This window comes from Athalia rosae, chromosome 4 (assembly GCF_917208135.1).
Source record: "Athalia rosae chromosome 4, iyAthRosa1.1, whole genome shotgun sequence".
In the NCBI taxonomy this organism is placed as follows: Eukaryota; Metazoa; Arthropoda; class Insecta; order Hymenoptera; family Athaliidae; genus Athalia; species Athalia rosae.
In genome coordinates, this window is record NC_064029.1 from 7,160,043 (window position 1) to 7,175,569 (window position 15,527).

The 15,527-nt window shown below is 47.5% G+C and overlaps 2 protein-coding genes across 2 annotated transcripts in view; one reads left to right on the plus strand and one right to left on the minus strand.

The window, feature by feature from the left end:
• Nucleotides 1-11,921, minus strand: part of LOC125500585 — a 34,001-nt gene extending 22,080 nt beyond the window's left edge. Inside the window, exon 1 of the mRNA XM_048653761.1 lies at nucleotides 11,677-11,921. Coding sequence (XP_048509718.1) covers nucleotides 11,677-11,921 — 245 coding nt within the window. The remainder of the gene's footprint in view (nucleotides 1-11,676) is intronic.
• LOC105692584 (protein sister of odd and bowel) lies at nucleotides 11,767-13,703 on the plus strand. Its single transcript, XM_020856239.2, has 2 exons — nucleotides 11,767-13,060; nucleotides 13,196-13,703. Exons 1-2 carry the CDS (start codon nucleotides 12,117-12,119, stop codon nucleotides 13,542-13,544), a joined length of 1,293 nt encoding a protein of 430 aa, XP_020711898.2. The 5' UTR covers nucleotides 11,767-12,116; the 3' UTR covers nucleotides 13,545-13,703.
• Nucleotides 13,704-15,527: the final 1,824 nt, after the last annotated feature.

A 15,527-nucleotide genomic window follows, 5' to 3' on the forward strand; every position in this document is an offset into this window, starting at 1 on the left:
GATCGGTTACATGACACGTAAAAAAATTGTTAATGAATAAAGTACCGCGGGTGACGGGCAAGCTGGTAGCCGGATGATGATAATGATAATAATAAGGCGTCGGTCGGTTCAATACAGGGCCTAGCTGTTGTTGAAGGTGATTATCGTCGGGAGGAATCAGGAGTGAAGGAATCTCGCGAGTAAGTATAAGAGCTGTCAATTGATACGTTGGATGTTTTAAGGCAGAGATGAAAGAAAAAAAAAAAACGAAAAAAAAACAAAGAAGAAAAGGGAAAAAAGATCGAGGCGTCCGTATCGGCGCAATCTCTCGTATATTCCTACGTCGACTTTCTGGGTGGCGGGTTTTTTATAATTACTACAAGCGAGTCGGTGATTGGCCAGCGTTTGGGGAGAGCGTCGCGGACTTCTGACGAGCAGCCACTCATGGCGTCTTCATTATAAATCATGAGAATCACGCAAATTGATAACGGCGTCGAAGCGTGCTGCTCGGGGCCCGAGGATCCTCGGAGGGTCACGGTGGACCCGAATCAAGAAACTAGAAGGGGTTCACCTCCACCCCGGCGCAGCGGGGGTCGCGCTTCGCCGCGCGGAGTGGAGCGGAGAGCGAAGTGGAAAATAAAAAAGGACGGTTAAAAATCAAAAGTTAAAAAACTAATAAATAAAAAATATAGAAAAAGAAAAAGGAAGAGGAAAGAAAAAAGAAAGAAAAAGGAGGAACGAGTATAAGAAATCTCAGGGAGGCTTTCCGTACGAGGAGTGGCGCTCGGGGGCCGCGCGGCTGCACTATACGGTACCGGAGATTCATAAATTATTTCAGGAAAAAAGGAGGAAAAGTATTTCCAATTACAGTTTTTTGTGAAGAGCTGCCGCAGGCGACACAGCAGGGGGTCTGCTTAATGGCAACCCGTACCCGTCGCTCCTCCGCACCATCGTCCACCGTGCCGACGCCCGCGCCCGATTCTCCAGCCCTACGAACCCTTCGGTATCCCTCCGATCGCCCTCCCGAAAATATCAAAGCTTCGATAAACCGGGCGCACACTCGATCCTGCCAACGAGACGTCGTCGCGTCAACTCCGACCGCGACGCTTCCAGAACAACGAGACGCGGTCTCGATGTTCCAAAAATGCGGCTCGATCCTTCGACGTTTTCCAAAAATTTGCACGTAGTCCGATATCGAGGTGCAGTTTGTTCTCGCTGGCCGGTGTGAAATATTAAATATCTCTTCGGCAGTAAGTCACGGTTAATCCTCGACTCTACGGACTTTGGAAGAATTTATTATGGTTTACGGACTGGCGAATTAGTAGCCAATATCCCGAAGGCAAAGGAGCAAGAAGCTCGATCGTTTCCCACCGCGTGTCAACCGTTGATTGCCCATTCTTCAATTTTCTCCTCGGGCGTCGCTGTCAGACCAGAATAGTACGCCGAGGTGCTTATAAGAAGGAGTCCTTCGGCCCACCGCGAGATCGTGGGTATACGTATATGTATGTATAACCCGGTATCGACCCTGTTACCGTTGCCGCTGCCGCATCGCATCGACAGATACTTCTTTCAGCTTCTTACCTTGAGGTACAAGCGACGACCCCCTTTACGATCGACTCGTGTACGTATATACATATATATGTATATGTATAAGAGCGACTTGACTTACGAGCAATGTCTAGCGTTGACCCCGCGGTGCGACCTCGCGGTTGACTTTCGACTAACAGGATCGGAAAACAATATGGCGACCGTAATCGCGTGTTATTCCGTCGATTCATTTCTTGTTTTTTTCACTTTTTCATATTTTCAACTCATCGAGCGGCGTCGCCAGACTTACCGGGTAACGCGACGAATTTCAGCGCAATTTTTATTTCTACGCGTTCCATCTAGTTTTATGGGTCAAACGGAGAGACTCGTCGGGAATGAATATATTTTACGCATACTTTATAGGTAGATTGGTAGCCCGCACCGCATTCCCCCACGAGCCGGCTATATAATACCAAAGTCCCTTCTATTCGTCTCACGACGCAAGCTCATCTGACAATGTTTCTTGTACCCAAAGTGGTCACGCGAAGCATCTAAACTACACGGTGTATAAATATTATCTTTTTTGGGGAACGTAGTGGGTCGGGCGTGTACCGCCACGAGCTCTCGTATCCGAACATATTCCGTGGTATTCCCAACATATTCATAACTAATAGATCGGCGAGCGGTGGGTGACAGAGCAATACGTCCCGTGACTCAATGTTCAAACGACTATCCTAACTGAGACCCCGTCCTATCTCTGTATATTTCATACGTACACCGAACATATTCATTTTTATTTATTTATTTATTTATTTATACAAAACACAAACCGCCACAAAAATCGAGAACCGACTCGAGTGACCGATACCCGTGCTCGGTGGAAATCTTTTAAGACCGTCTCGTACGGCGGACGTGTGGATCGCCGTTCGTTTTTATTGCGAAAGAAAATAAGAGGAGTCCTCAGTCCCTTCGAGAGTCAATATAATAACGCTCGCATATCTTACCGAAGAAAGACTCAAAAACGAGAGTCCCGGCTTCGGTCAATTATCGAACGCGTCGTTCCAACTGCTGCCGTTGCCGCGCGTTCCTCTCTATTTCACGTACGGCGTAAACTTTCATCCGAATATCCCATCCGTACAGCTGCTATACCGTGACACCAGCCACTTAACGAGTCCAAAGAAATGGACGTTCGTGTTACTAATATTGCCATTTCGATGTACATACCTTACGACGTTACCCAACCAAATTAACCGGGTAAACGGTAACTGTACCATTTCTGTTTTTTTTCTCTCTTTTCTTCTCTCTCTTTTTTTCTTCTTTTCGTCCGGTGATTATCGACGGTCCACCCACGCGAACAGAAATTTTCCCAAACCAAAACGAATGAGATAATATTATTATTTGATCCCGTTAAACGATGACCGTTGGAAACGGGCTTTATATGGAGTAAGAGGAACGTCGGGTCTTAGATACAGAGGGACGGGTGGTTCGTCGTTCGTCGAAGACGCAGAGAGACCCTAGCGACACGCAGCGGGTGTCCGCGCCGCAACGTTGAACTTTGACCCGTTGGGTCCTCCCGCGACAGGGTGCGGCCCTGTACAAGATTTTCAAGACGCTCCGTTTCCACCGAAGGGGTTAGCGGTGCGGGGGAGGGGTGAGGGGTGAGGGGACTTCACGACAATGGGCCCAGTCATACGATAATAATGATCAATTATCGATCTGTCATTCAACGGACTCGCCGCGTAGGAATGCACGACGAATCGAACTCCTTCTTCTTCGTCTGCTTCGTCCGCTTCTTCTGATTCTTCTTCGCGTCTTCGTCTTCGTCGGGTCCGCCTCCTGCAGTTCGGACTACCATCGCCTGGCTCATCCCTAACTACCACCCTGTTCCCGATCGTCCTTTTCCAGCTATGTACGTCGCCGTCGTATTCGCTTCCTCGGCACCACGAGGATCGCGAGGAGTCAACGTTTCATTATCGGATACGATGCGAGCCGTCCGACTGTTCCGATAAGAGCGAAAGGTCGGGACCGAGAGCCACCAACGATCGTAGCGATATTCGACCGCGAATAAGAGAGGCGCGATGAAGGTGAATATATGTAAAAGAGAAAAGCCGAGCTGTCCGCACGGGAGGAGAACAGTATAGAAGATTGTAAAAGGAAGAAAAGATCGGGAGATCGTAAAAGTATTTTCACGATTAGATATTCTTTTCAAAAGTCACTGCGTAGTGGTACCTGTTAAACCGAGAACACAACAGTTTGTATTTAAATATTTCCTAAATAACAAGTCTCGCGGATTGATATACGGCCGAATTGGTTCCTCGTTCTTACGTTTCTTTTTCCCTCGAATTTTTTCGTTCCTTTTATACCGCTTCGGGAATTGGTAGCCCTCGCAGCTTCGTGAATGGTTTCTCTGTTTTATAAAACGGACAAATGAAATATCGGGGATATTCAAATTGAGATTTGACTGTTATAACAGTCCCCCATCCGCACGGCTGTACGGCTAGCTCGTGCGCTCGTAAAGTTTTCGAGTATCTCGCGGTGGCTGTTGTGCCCAATGACAAGGCACATTTCACGACTGGCGCTTTTATAGCATCGGACATGTGGGTCTATAGGTTCCACCCATATGATCATTTATGATACATACCGTATATATACATATATACCTTACCACACTTTGTCTCGTTAGCACCGAGCCCAACGGACAACAAACGGCGATATACGCCCGCTGCAGGTGGGTAACTCTTGTATAAACGATCTAACGACCGATCGATCGATCGCGATGATCGTGCGCGCTTTGTCACCGATTTACATGTTTATAAAATATGCAATTTACCCGGACGATCGGAGGGATCGTTTCGGTCTAGCGATTCCGAGCGCATCTATATTAATTACTACGGTAAAAGGTGCGGTGAAACGCGAACCGACCACCGCACGATATATTTATTGTTTCCCAAAGGAGAAAAAAGCCAAAGAAGAGGGAAGAAGAAGTCATCGTGGCAGTAATTCGAATATTCCATGGCTGCAGCGGAGCCTCCGGGCAACGTTTCGCATCCTCCGTAGCCGACTGCCGCGTAAATACGTTTTCGAGTTTATACATATATAAGTGTGTATATATACACATAAAGTACGTACATACAGATATTATACAGCTAGTGAGTATTTCTGCTCAACTCTCTACCGTATAGCCGTATTTATCCGCGAGTCCGCTTCCAGGTTTCTCACAGCAGTAAAAGCTCGGAATAACTACCGGTGCTGGTATGAGAAAAAAAAAGTCTAAAATTAATAATAATAAGAATAATAACAGAGAAGAGCGGCGAAGAAGTAGGTAGAACGGTGGTAAGCGGTGTTGCTAACTGGAGCCACCCGGGGCCAGAGCGTCATCGGGTAAAGGTACCTTATATACCGCGTATACCGCGCCGTGGTATATGGGAGTCTCCGAGGTACGGAACGAAGGGGGCCAGCGGAGCCGGGAGTCAGGCGAGGAACCGAGGAGCGACGCGCGTTTCCGAGAGGAGAAAGAGCGAGACGGAGAAGACGCCCCCCGTCGCGACGCTGCCGCCTAATCATTCTTTAAACGCGCATAAACAAGGCCCCGACGGTCTACCGCCAGCACCATCAACCGTAAGAACTATCACAATCGTCGGTCGCCGCGGCAAACGACGGGCGCGCAACCGACGTCGCCGTGGCCGGCCGGCCGGCCATCAGCGTCATCGCCGCGCGCCCGTTCGCCACCAGAAAACCATGAAAGTATAACCAACGTCGGCGTAGGGAATGCGATATGAATAATGTCATTCCTTCGTGGTCTTCCGAGCTCCGAACTCCCCCGCAACTGGTTCCCCCCCCCGTACGCCCGGTTATCGTGCGATACCAGCCCGTAGGGTTTTCGGGGAGAGGGAGTGGGGAAGAAAAAAAAAGGAGGGAAGAGAAAAAAGGAAAAGCAGAAATCGAAGGAGCGCGCGGGGTGGAGACGCCCCAAGACGCCCGAAGACGCCTCAAAGATGCCTTGAGACGCCCCGGCCGCGCGGCAGTCCAAATCTAAAATGCAAATATACTCTACAAATCACTATCGGTGACAGGCGTCCTTACTTTAAAAAGAGGAAGGAGAACCCGGTGGGACCCCCCGCCAGCTTTCTTGCCTCTTAAAGATGGGTTTATACTTCTTTTTGCGCCTTCGTATATATCGCCGGTTAACTGTGCTTCGGGAGCTTACGAACGCCGTACCTCCGATGCAAACGGTGACACCTCGGTTTACCTTTACGTACGATTTCCGATCGTACGATACGATTTATTACCGTAAACACGGAAACTGATATCAACAAAAAAAAAACTGTTAACACCGTCCGTAAAAGTTTCTTTCCCCTGCGCACGTCGATTCGTCCCACCGCGTGTAAGAAGAAAGAAGAAAAAAAAAATAGAAGAAATGAATCCGCGTCGTTTTATTCCACAAAATAAACACATGTAATATTCGCTGAATTTCATTACCGGGTTAAAACTCCTACAGGAAGTTTCTCACGTATATCCGCGGGGTTAGAATATTTTTCCGCAATGTAGGTATGTGAAAAAATTATTAACAACTTACTTCAGCTTCGAATCCGCGTCAAACAGGTGTACAAATTGGCTACTAGAAGTTCCGTCGTATTTTTTTTTTTTACTTACTTTTTCTTTTTTATCAAGCGCAAGACAGCGTTAACGGCCGAGTGAATGATATTAATTTTTTTGCAAGCGTGTAAAAAATTTAGATAAATTACCCCGACGGTCGGAGCTTCTCGAACTCGGTACCTCGTACAGAAATTTAATATTCAATTTTCTCGTGTTCGATGTGATCCCACCGTTACGACGCTTCGTCCTTTTTTCTCTTTCTCGCAATTAGTTTTAAAAATTATCACATTCGTATCCACGCAGCGTTCCGAGGTACGTGGGGCTTTCTACTTCTCATTAGAAAATTTTCTACTAATTTCTAACCACGGATGGAAGAAAAGTAAAATGAGATAAAATAAAAACGAAACACTCTACACTCACCGCGGGCTCGCGCTGACACCTTACGACCGGATGCTCGAAATTATCGGTCGTCATTTCGGTCCTCTAATCATCCTAGATCACCGTAAATCGTTACAGCTCATTTAACTCTCGGTTAAAATAATGGTATACATGCGTTGTTACCCTCGAGCAAAAAATGCGGTAGCAACTTTCATCTCGTTTTTAGATTTCCTCTCGCCAGTCTACATGCATTTTCGCGCAAAAAAGGACGTGTACCATATTCGCCTCAAGTACGAACGATCGCCATCTTTTTTTTTTTTTTTTTTTTTTTCTCTCTACTACGGAGAAAGAAAGAAGAGAGAAAATCGAAGGCGTGAACGGGACTTGAGTTTATCTCGTCAGGTCGGTGGTGACGGGGGAGGCAGCGCGTAACTGACTAATGGAATCACGCGTCGCCTCCCGTTGTTACATTTTCTTTTATACGGGCCCCGGAAGATCCTCTAGGCGAAGATCTCCTTGTAGACTATTTTACAACGGTATACCTCTCAGCCACCATCGTCACGGAGGGGCTCCAGTTACACTCGTAGGTAAAATAGAAAAGGTATAAAAGAAAAAAAAAAAAAAACGTCATGCATTATTTACAAGGACGAGGAGCCCCGTCTTTCGTGTTTTCTACGCGGTGCTGAAAGTATCACATTTATATCGTATATAAGATTGTTGTACGCGGAGTACGCCTACTGCGGGGTTGACCGATGAATAAAACAAGACTTTTTGACCGTCGTCACGGTCGGAAAAAACAGAGGGAACGGTGTCGGTTCAAAACTAGAGAAAAAAAAAAAAAAAAAAAAAAACAATTCAACGAAAAAAGGCCTATATTTTATCGGGGGATAAAAATATACGCGTACGGTCCGTGGCGCCCGGGGGTTCGCCTCTGCGCCGCTTCACTTTGTCTTTTACGAAACACTGAGAAAACTTCTCATCATTTTCTAAAACAGACACCGAGGATATTCGCACGTCAGGGGTGTGTCGCGAAATGCCAAAGTTAGAAAACGGATTTCGGATGCCAAAGAAAAGATTTTTTTGTTCGATCGGAATGCGTGGCGCCAGTTTCTGGAATAAATTCCAAATCCATTATAAATTCGATCGGTAGTGTAGACGGTACGCAGCGGTTTGATCGGTGGTTATAAATGATCCGAACGATCCGGAATTGGCGTTGAAACAAATAATCGTTGGTTACACGGCGTGTGTTTCTCGCGGTGGTAAAAGGGGGGAAGGAAGGCGCAGGGGGGGTGAGGCAATGTGAGAAACCACGGGGGGTGATCGCTCGCCTTTTGCAGCATCAACAGCGGGAGCAACGGCGGCGGGAGCATCGGGAGCAACGGCGAGCGCGTCTCGGATCGGATGCACCGTACCGTATACAGCATCTCCTCTCTTCTCTTTGGTACGGTATAACGCGTTGTAATGGGATTAACCGGGCGCACGTCATTTGTTATCGGGCTCGTTGTAATCCAACACGTCATAGAATTCCCAGTGGTTGGCATATCAAAGCCTATCGCGCGCCACTTCGCCAGATTTCGAATCGTGCCCCACGTGACCCACAGCGAGATCATATAATTGCCCACCTGATCACCAGATATACCAATTATAGAAGTGACCGATTCGCGATACGACGGGCATATTTTTTGCCCCCTCTCTCTCGTTCCTCCGTATTCGTGACGACGAGATCGCGGGACACGATCGGATCGTTTCTGATAGCCTACGTGTAGTACATATGTATATCATGTGTTTGCGTACAAGGTGCGTGAATTTATTTCAATATGTATTCTAGCGTCGATACGATAGAAGCGACGATTGAATTACCTCTGAGATTGCTTAGTGTAATTGGACGAATCAATCTCGGCATCGCTGTGCCCCAGGGGTCCGTTATATATTCGGCGGAGCCTGATTATTCTTTTATACGTGTATATCTATGTGTATATATACTCGTGTATCTAGCGTGGATACGTACCCATGTATACTACACGTGTAGGTACATCGTTGCATCTCTCAGCAGCGGCAAAAGGTATACATATATACCCATATATATGTATACCCGCCCTTGTACGAAGGAGCTCGAAGTTGCACCGCTCGATTCGGAGGCGAAGACGCTCTTAAGCGGATCTTAGTAGCGACCTAATTATCCACCCCGCGGGACGCACTCTGGCGGGGGGTCTCATCCCCCGCGTTTAACACCCCCGACTCCGCACCACTTCGCCTCGCGCAATAAAATTCAAAGGAACGAAAAAAAAATAAAAAATAAATAAATAAACTCGAAATAAAATACAATCGATCAAAGCTTCGCCAATTTATAACTTCGCTCATTAAATCCGTACACACCACGTTATATGACGGAGTATCCGGTACGCCGTTGAATGACGTCATATGCGCTCGGATCGTTACAGTATTTTACGAATGAAGTTTTATTTTTTTTTTTTTTGTTTAATCTACGAGTCAGTTTTTACGGAAATCTTTGAGCAGGTGCGAATCGGGAGTTTGTTTTATCCGCGTTATAATTCACCGTCGCTCGTCGCGACGATCAGAAGCGAGTATTCTGCTCGCACACATTCGTGACTTTACACGTTTTTGTCTTACGGTTGTAAACAGTGTCATTATAGTTATTTTTCTCTACACGGCTACCACTTTGCGAGGCGATGCGCGCGAAAGCTAGAGGTGACTAACGGGATTAAAGTTCAAGGGCAGCTGGTCGTACGTATTTACGTACGTACGTACGTACGTGTCACGTGTGCGTACGTATACCGGTGTTGTAACATATGTACGTATAAATACGTGGTGCCGGAAGCGAGCGAAATAATAGAGATAACGATGACCTATGCACCCGGTCTATGAATCGCCTGGTAATTACCACCGAGTAAAAGATGGAGAGTACAAAAAGAGGAAAAAGAAGAGTACGAGTCGTACGTACTCACGTACGTACATACCTATGGTGGCACTAAACGTATACCGAGAGTGAAAATTTAATCCTTTGGCACGATAAATTTTCCCGCGAACCGAGCTTCTTCCTTTTCGAGAGATCTATATTCCGAGTAGACGTGAGGAAACTTGGGCTTTTATTTCGTCCGCACCGGCTCGTCGTCGTCCTCGTCAAACCGTGAAGCTCGGATAAAGACTTTAAACTGAATATGAGATAAAACGGGCGCTCGAATTTCCTCTTCGGCGAGGATTTACTACACCGTGAAGTCCCGACACGGCGACCTCTCACCTCGACTTTTATACATCTGGGTGATACGTCTTCTTTCCGCGGAGATCGACTGCTCACTTATCAAGCATATCCTAGTCCGAAAGTAAAGCGTTTCAATTCGATTCTTCTCCGGTTTCGGAATCTTATCGGTCTTCTTCCTCCTCCGTAACTTTTTCAACGCGTCAATATCGTTCAATCAGCCTAGGTATCGATGACGATCGCTCACAATCGGTACGTACGCGGCGTCGGATCGTACGGTCGTTACAAAGAGGAGCGCGGGTTGGTCGGTCGGTCGATCGGTCGGTTGGTCGAGCGGCGGCGGACATGTTTACGGTAAACATATTTGGATTACGACAGACGTACGCAGAGAAGAGAGCGTCGAGCGGGCAAGGAGCGAAGGAACGCGAAGGATAAGGAAAGGATGAACGGACGTACGGACGTACGGACGGACGGACGTATACCGGACGGTCCCGGCATAAATCGCTCCTCACGGTTGGGTCGGAGCTGGAGCTGGACTCGCGGGGTCCCGCAGACCGGGCCCAGTCAGTGGGTGATTAAGCGCGCAGAAGAGGAACGAGAAGAAACCGTCCCCGGTGACGGTCAGCGAGCGCAAGCGTGACCCCTGACCCCCGGGTGTCTCTCTCTCTTACCGGGGTATAAACCGCGGTGGGCTCAAAGCCGGTCGCGCTGCTCGGTGAGCGCCGTGCGCCGTTCGGGCAGCGTGGGCGAGTCGCGGGAGGGACGCGCATTTGGCCCGCAGGCATCTTGGACCGTGAGAACACCAACTATAATATTATTTAGTCTGACCGAGGCCTGGCCGGGCAGAGAGTTGCCCGAAGTATAGAGAGAGGAGAGCCGAAGAGTTGAAAATAAAAAAAGGGAGGAGAGCGGGAGAGCGGGAGAGCTCCTCTCTCCTCGTATACCTACGTGTACGTACACCCTCCCTTTTTTTTCTCTCTTTCCTCGGCACCACCCTCGCGGTTTAACTCTCTCTCGCGCGCTCCCTCCTGTATTCTTCGACGGACTCGGGGAACTCGACGATATACATACATTCGAGTTCCCGCGTTGTACGCGCGGTGTACATTCGCGCATTAATTGCCGTCGTAAATTGTTGCGGCTTTACTCCACGAACCACCACCGCCACCACCACCACCACCGCGCGGAGGAACCGGGGCTCCGGGTGTATCCGAGGGGACGGCAGCGACCGAAGGCGGAGGCTCATTTTTCGGAAGGTTCTTGAGAAATTTTGGGGACGATCGAACGCGAGCGAGGATTTTTCATTTCTCTTGATATCCGGTCGGGGGTGTCGGTCTCTCTCGTTATTTCCTCGTGGCGATTATTTCTGGTCGGACCGGATTTCAAAATTTCACTCGGTCATCCGAGATCCGTTGGTAGTTCGATGCCTCGTATATTAAATTAGCGTACCAGTTCCGCGTGTCGTTAACCGCTACCTCATCGCGATTACCGAAAAGCTGGCTGAGGTGTAACTACTCGCGGTTTCGATTCGACTCGGTACGCGTGTGTAAGATCGAAAGATTCGCTTTCGCAATAAATGGCAGCTCCTTTACACCGTCCTCGGGAAGCTTCAATTACTACGATCATAAATCTGCCACCTGGACACGAATAACAAATGGCGGGTGCCCCTCGCGGATACCGTCCATCAATAGTTTCGGAGGTAAGAGTACTAGCCGGGGCATCTACAAGACTTACGTACCCATACACGCGGGTATATATATATTCATCCGCCTGCCTACCTTCCTCTCCACCCAACCTTTGATGGAGGCTCGCGTGATAGCGACCGCTTATGAATATGCCAGTGGGTCTCCCCCGCGCCGGGTACCCTGTACCCACGGGACCGAAGTGCAGCAGGAGAGCCGAGAAGCACGCGCGTGTTGCCAAGCCGTGAAACGGGAGACAAGATGTTGGGGGCCCCGTAGCCGGGCTAAGATCGCGCTTACCTTCGCAGCAGCTGTCGGGTCGCAGGGGGCCACGATCTCAGCCGGAGAGTGGCGGCTATAGCTGAATCCAACATCCCGATTCCCTGGATCGACACGGGCGCAGGCGAACCAACGGGGCCCACTTGGACCCCGATCTCAGGGGGCCTTACGCAGAGCTGAGATACCTGCCACCAGGTGGCTCCACGAACACTGCCCCTGCCGATGATGCCCAACCAGTCGCCCGAGTGCCTCTGCCCGGCAAGCATCTCCCGTTTGTTTGTATTCCGCTTGGAACCGCGCCGTTGAAATGTGTTGACAGTGTGTGTCACCTCTTTGTGATAATACCGCACCGGTGAGATAACGGGGCTCGCCCATTGTGCGAGGCTGTTGATTTATGTGATCGCTGATACCAAATATACGACGTTGTTCACCCACGCGGCTCGAAATTATACCCCGGCACTATGCAGCAGCAGCAGCAGCAGCAGCAACAGCCGCCTCAACCGCAGCAGCATTCGGATCCGGAGAGTTCGGTATCGGAACTCCAGGATCCTCCGCTGATTCCGGATGTCACCGAAGACGATATCTCGAGCAACGGAATCACCAATCTCACCCTCCAGAGCGTCGCACTGAGTCTTCAGGGCGCTTTGCTCGCCGCTCTTCAACGAGCGGCTCTTCTTCCGCCGGGTCACGCCGCCGCTGCCGCTTTGAATCTCCAAGCACTCGAGACCTACCTTACTCTTCATCGTCTTCACGTTACCAGTACTTCCGTAAACGCGTCGTCGTCGACGACCTCCTCCTCATCCACCGCAACGATCACGTCGTCCAACATCAACAACAACGTCAACAACAACAACAACAACAACAACAACACCATCGATACCTCCTTAAGAAATTCAACGTCCGTGCAGACCACATGCGCTTCACCTTCCTCATCGTCGACTATAGCAAAGACTGAACAATTGGGGCAAGTTTTATCGTCGGGATTGGACGAGGACGACGCCTCCCACCTAGATTTTGTCACCGATCCCGAGGAGGACCTCGCTCTTCTCGAGGAGGAAGATGTCCTGATGCAAGAAAGCTCATCCGCCAATTCTTCCGTCCAACATCACGACGCTCTGCTGCAAAGAATATCCGAAGAAGCTCCAGCTACTTTGATTGCTCCGGCCAACAACTTGGTGCAAACTACCCTGCAACCTACGACCGTCAATCCAGCGGACCAAGGGCTGACTCGCCCCTGCAGAGCGTCCAGACCGAAGAAACAATTCATCTGTAAATTCTGCAACCGACAGTTCACCAAGAGCTACAATCTTCTGATTCACGAAAGAACTCACACGGACGAACGTCCCTACAGCTGTGACATTTGCGGCAAGGCTTTTCGCAGACAGGATCACCTCAGAGATCACAGGTAAGAAGAAATTCTCCCTATTATATACATACATATTTCATTCGTCGGAAACAAGGGGATATCTTCCCCTCCTCCCCTTATCGGGGATTTAATATCCAACCCTATTTTTTTTTTTTTCTCTTCTATCGTTCGCAGGTACATCCACAGCAAAGAGAAACCGTTCAAATGCGGCGAATGCGGCAAAGGTTTTTGCCAGAGTCGAACGCTCGCCGTTCACCGAATTCTGCATATGGAAGAATCGCCGCACAAATGCCCGGTATGCGCACGTAGCTTCAATCAGCGAAGCAACCTGAAGACTCATCTGTTGACTCACACGGACATAAAACCCTACCACTGTGCCTCCTGCGGGAAGGTATTTCGCCGAAATTGCGACCTCAGACGTCATTCTCTGACCCACAATTTGGGGGTCGCTTCCTCCCCACCACCGCCGAGTATCCCCGTACCGGGAACGAGCGCGGCCGTTCTCCAGGAAACATCGTCCTAGCCCCTCTCTCTCTCTCATACTTGTCCGATGTAATGATTAGTATTATAAAAAAATTTTAAGCTACGCCGTGCTCATTAGATCTGTAATTATGTCTATAATATAGATTGTATAATGTACTAAAATTAAATCCGACTACTATTATGTGTTCCGTGTTTGCTGCATGTGTAAAATAAATTTCTATTATTATTATTTTTTACTAACCCGACTATTTAATTTTTTTTTTCATTTTTTTCTCTATCTTCCCCCTTCCGAGTTTTCCTCTTTGTTTTTTTTTTTTTGTTTTTTTTTTTTGTTTTTTTCTTTCTTTATACCTTCTATTCGTTATATTGCATCTAATTGCCCCGCTATTTAAATACAATCCATCCGTATGAGATCGTAATAATCTACGCGTATAATAATTACGGGTCTTCTTAATTGGTGCAAATGGAGTCCTAATCGCTCTTAAAATACGGCTACCAAAAGCTTACGGGTCCCGTCTTTTATTACTCTTTGTTTCAACTCGTTCGATGAAAAAAAAAACTCCAAGACTGCACACGTCGACGTGAAATTACCTCGTTCGTCCCCGTCGACGACACGGATAAGAATCGATCGATAAAAGGCGTGAAAATCGTGAACATCGCAAAGATAATTGTTATTATCCCGTCTACGGTACATCTATTTTCTGTATTCGGAACGCCCGTGGTGACGAGCACTTCCTGATACACATAAGCGCGAGTATATACGTATACTTTCTGTCGGCAAATTTAAAACGCGTTTTACCTGTAAAATTATATTTCTCCTTGGTTTTCGTCTCTCTTTTGTTAAGTTGACAGTAAACGTTTCGTCTCGAGCTTAACCATTATAACCGTTTAATTTTACGACAGCGTATATGTCTCGCGTGGCTCTAATTCTACACGGTTCTGGTCACACACCAATTCGTTTATTTCATCTCGTTTCTATTTTTCCTTCTTCGTTTTTTTTTGTACCTTCTCCTCGAGTCTCAACTTTATTTTATGTTGTTCCTTTTTGTTTTTTTTTTTTTCTGTTCATATTTTCTTCACTTTTTCTTTTCTTCTTATTTTTAATGTTTTTTCCGAGTACACAAATTAAGTCACGAGTTCAGACCCGTATCTTCCGGAGAGGAGTCGTGATCGTCGACGGTTAAGTACAAAGAAAAGAAACCTTTCTCCACGTTGGAAATGAAGAGACAAAAAATAAAGTGGGGAAAAACCTTTTCTTTTTCTTCTTTTTTTACTTTTTCTTTTTCAAAGCAGCGTTTATCTCCAGTCGAACGTTACCCCTTTCGAACGTATATACGCGCGTATACATACGTATAGAAAACGGACGAGAACAATAATATACAGGTAATCTTGTGGGTAGCCAATTAATTAGATTCTCTCCTATCCCGCGCATAGATTCTCGGTTATAAATAACCGAATGAAAAAGTTGTATCGTGTTACAAAGACGAAACCCGCGCCTGCAGTTGCGCCAGGTGCGCGCGTGACATCACGTCTTGATACGTCTGCGGTATAGGGTTACTTGTCTTTCTCCGTTGATCCGAACGCTCGAATTTTTTGACACCGAAATTCACTGTGGGACCTCAGATATAACCCTATCCAGCTACAATTTCGATCTTCGACCCGCGCCAACCTGCTCCTACGCCTGGATTCTTTCTTCTTCTCTTTTTTTCTCCTCGTTTTTTTTTCTTATTTTTTTATTTTTTTTTTTTATTTCGAATCGCCACGGGGGGCCGTCGTCGCTACATAATAATTTCGACATCTATAAATAAAATATCCTAATATTCGGCAGCTTCACGAAGAGCGGAAAAATTTCCATTACATCATTTTTATATGGTACATACATACACGCGTACGTAGGTACGGTACAATAAACTAATCGCTGGGAATAATTGTCTTGTGAAAAATACCGAGCAGGAGACAGGTGCGATTATCTGCGTAGATAAAAGTTGGCCACGATTATCAGAGTCTACGAAATTGATGAACT

What these genes read in the sequence shown, in the direction of transcription:
- LOC105692584 (XM_020856239.2), top strand. Translation starts at nt 12,117, where the DNA reads ATGCAGCAGCAGCAGCAGCAGCAGCAACAGCCGCCTCAACCGCAGCAG. An exon ending in GATCACCTCAGAGATCACAG is followed by an intron (nt 13,061 to 13,195) that starts GTAAGAAGAAAT and finishes TATCGTTCGCAG; the next exon opens with GTACATCCACAGCAAAGAGA.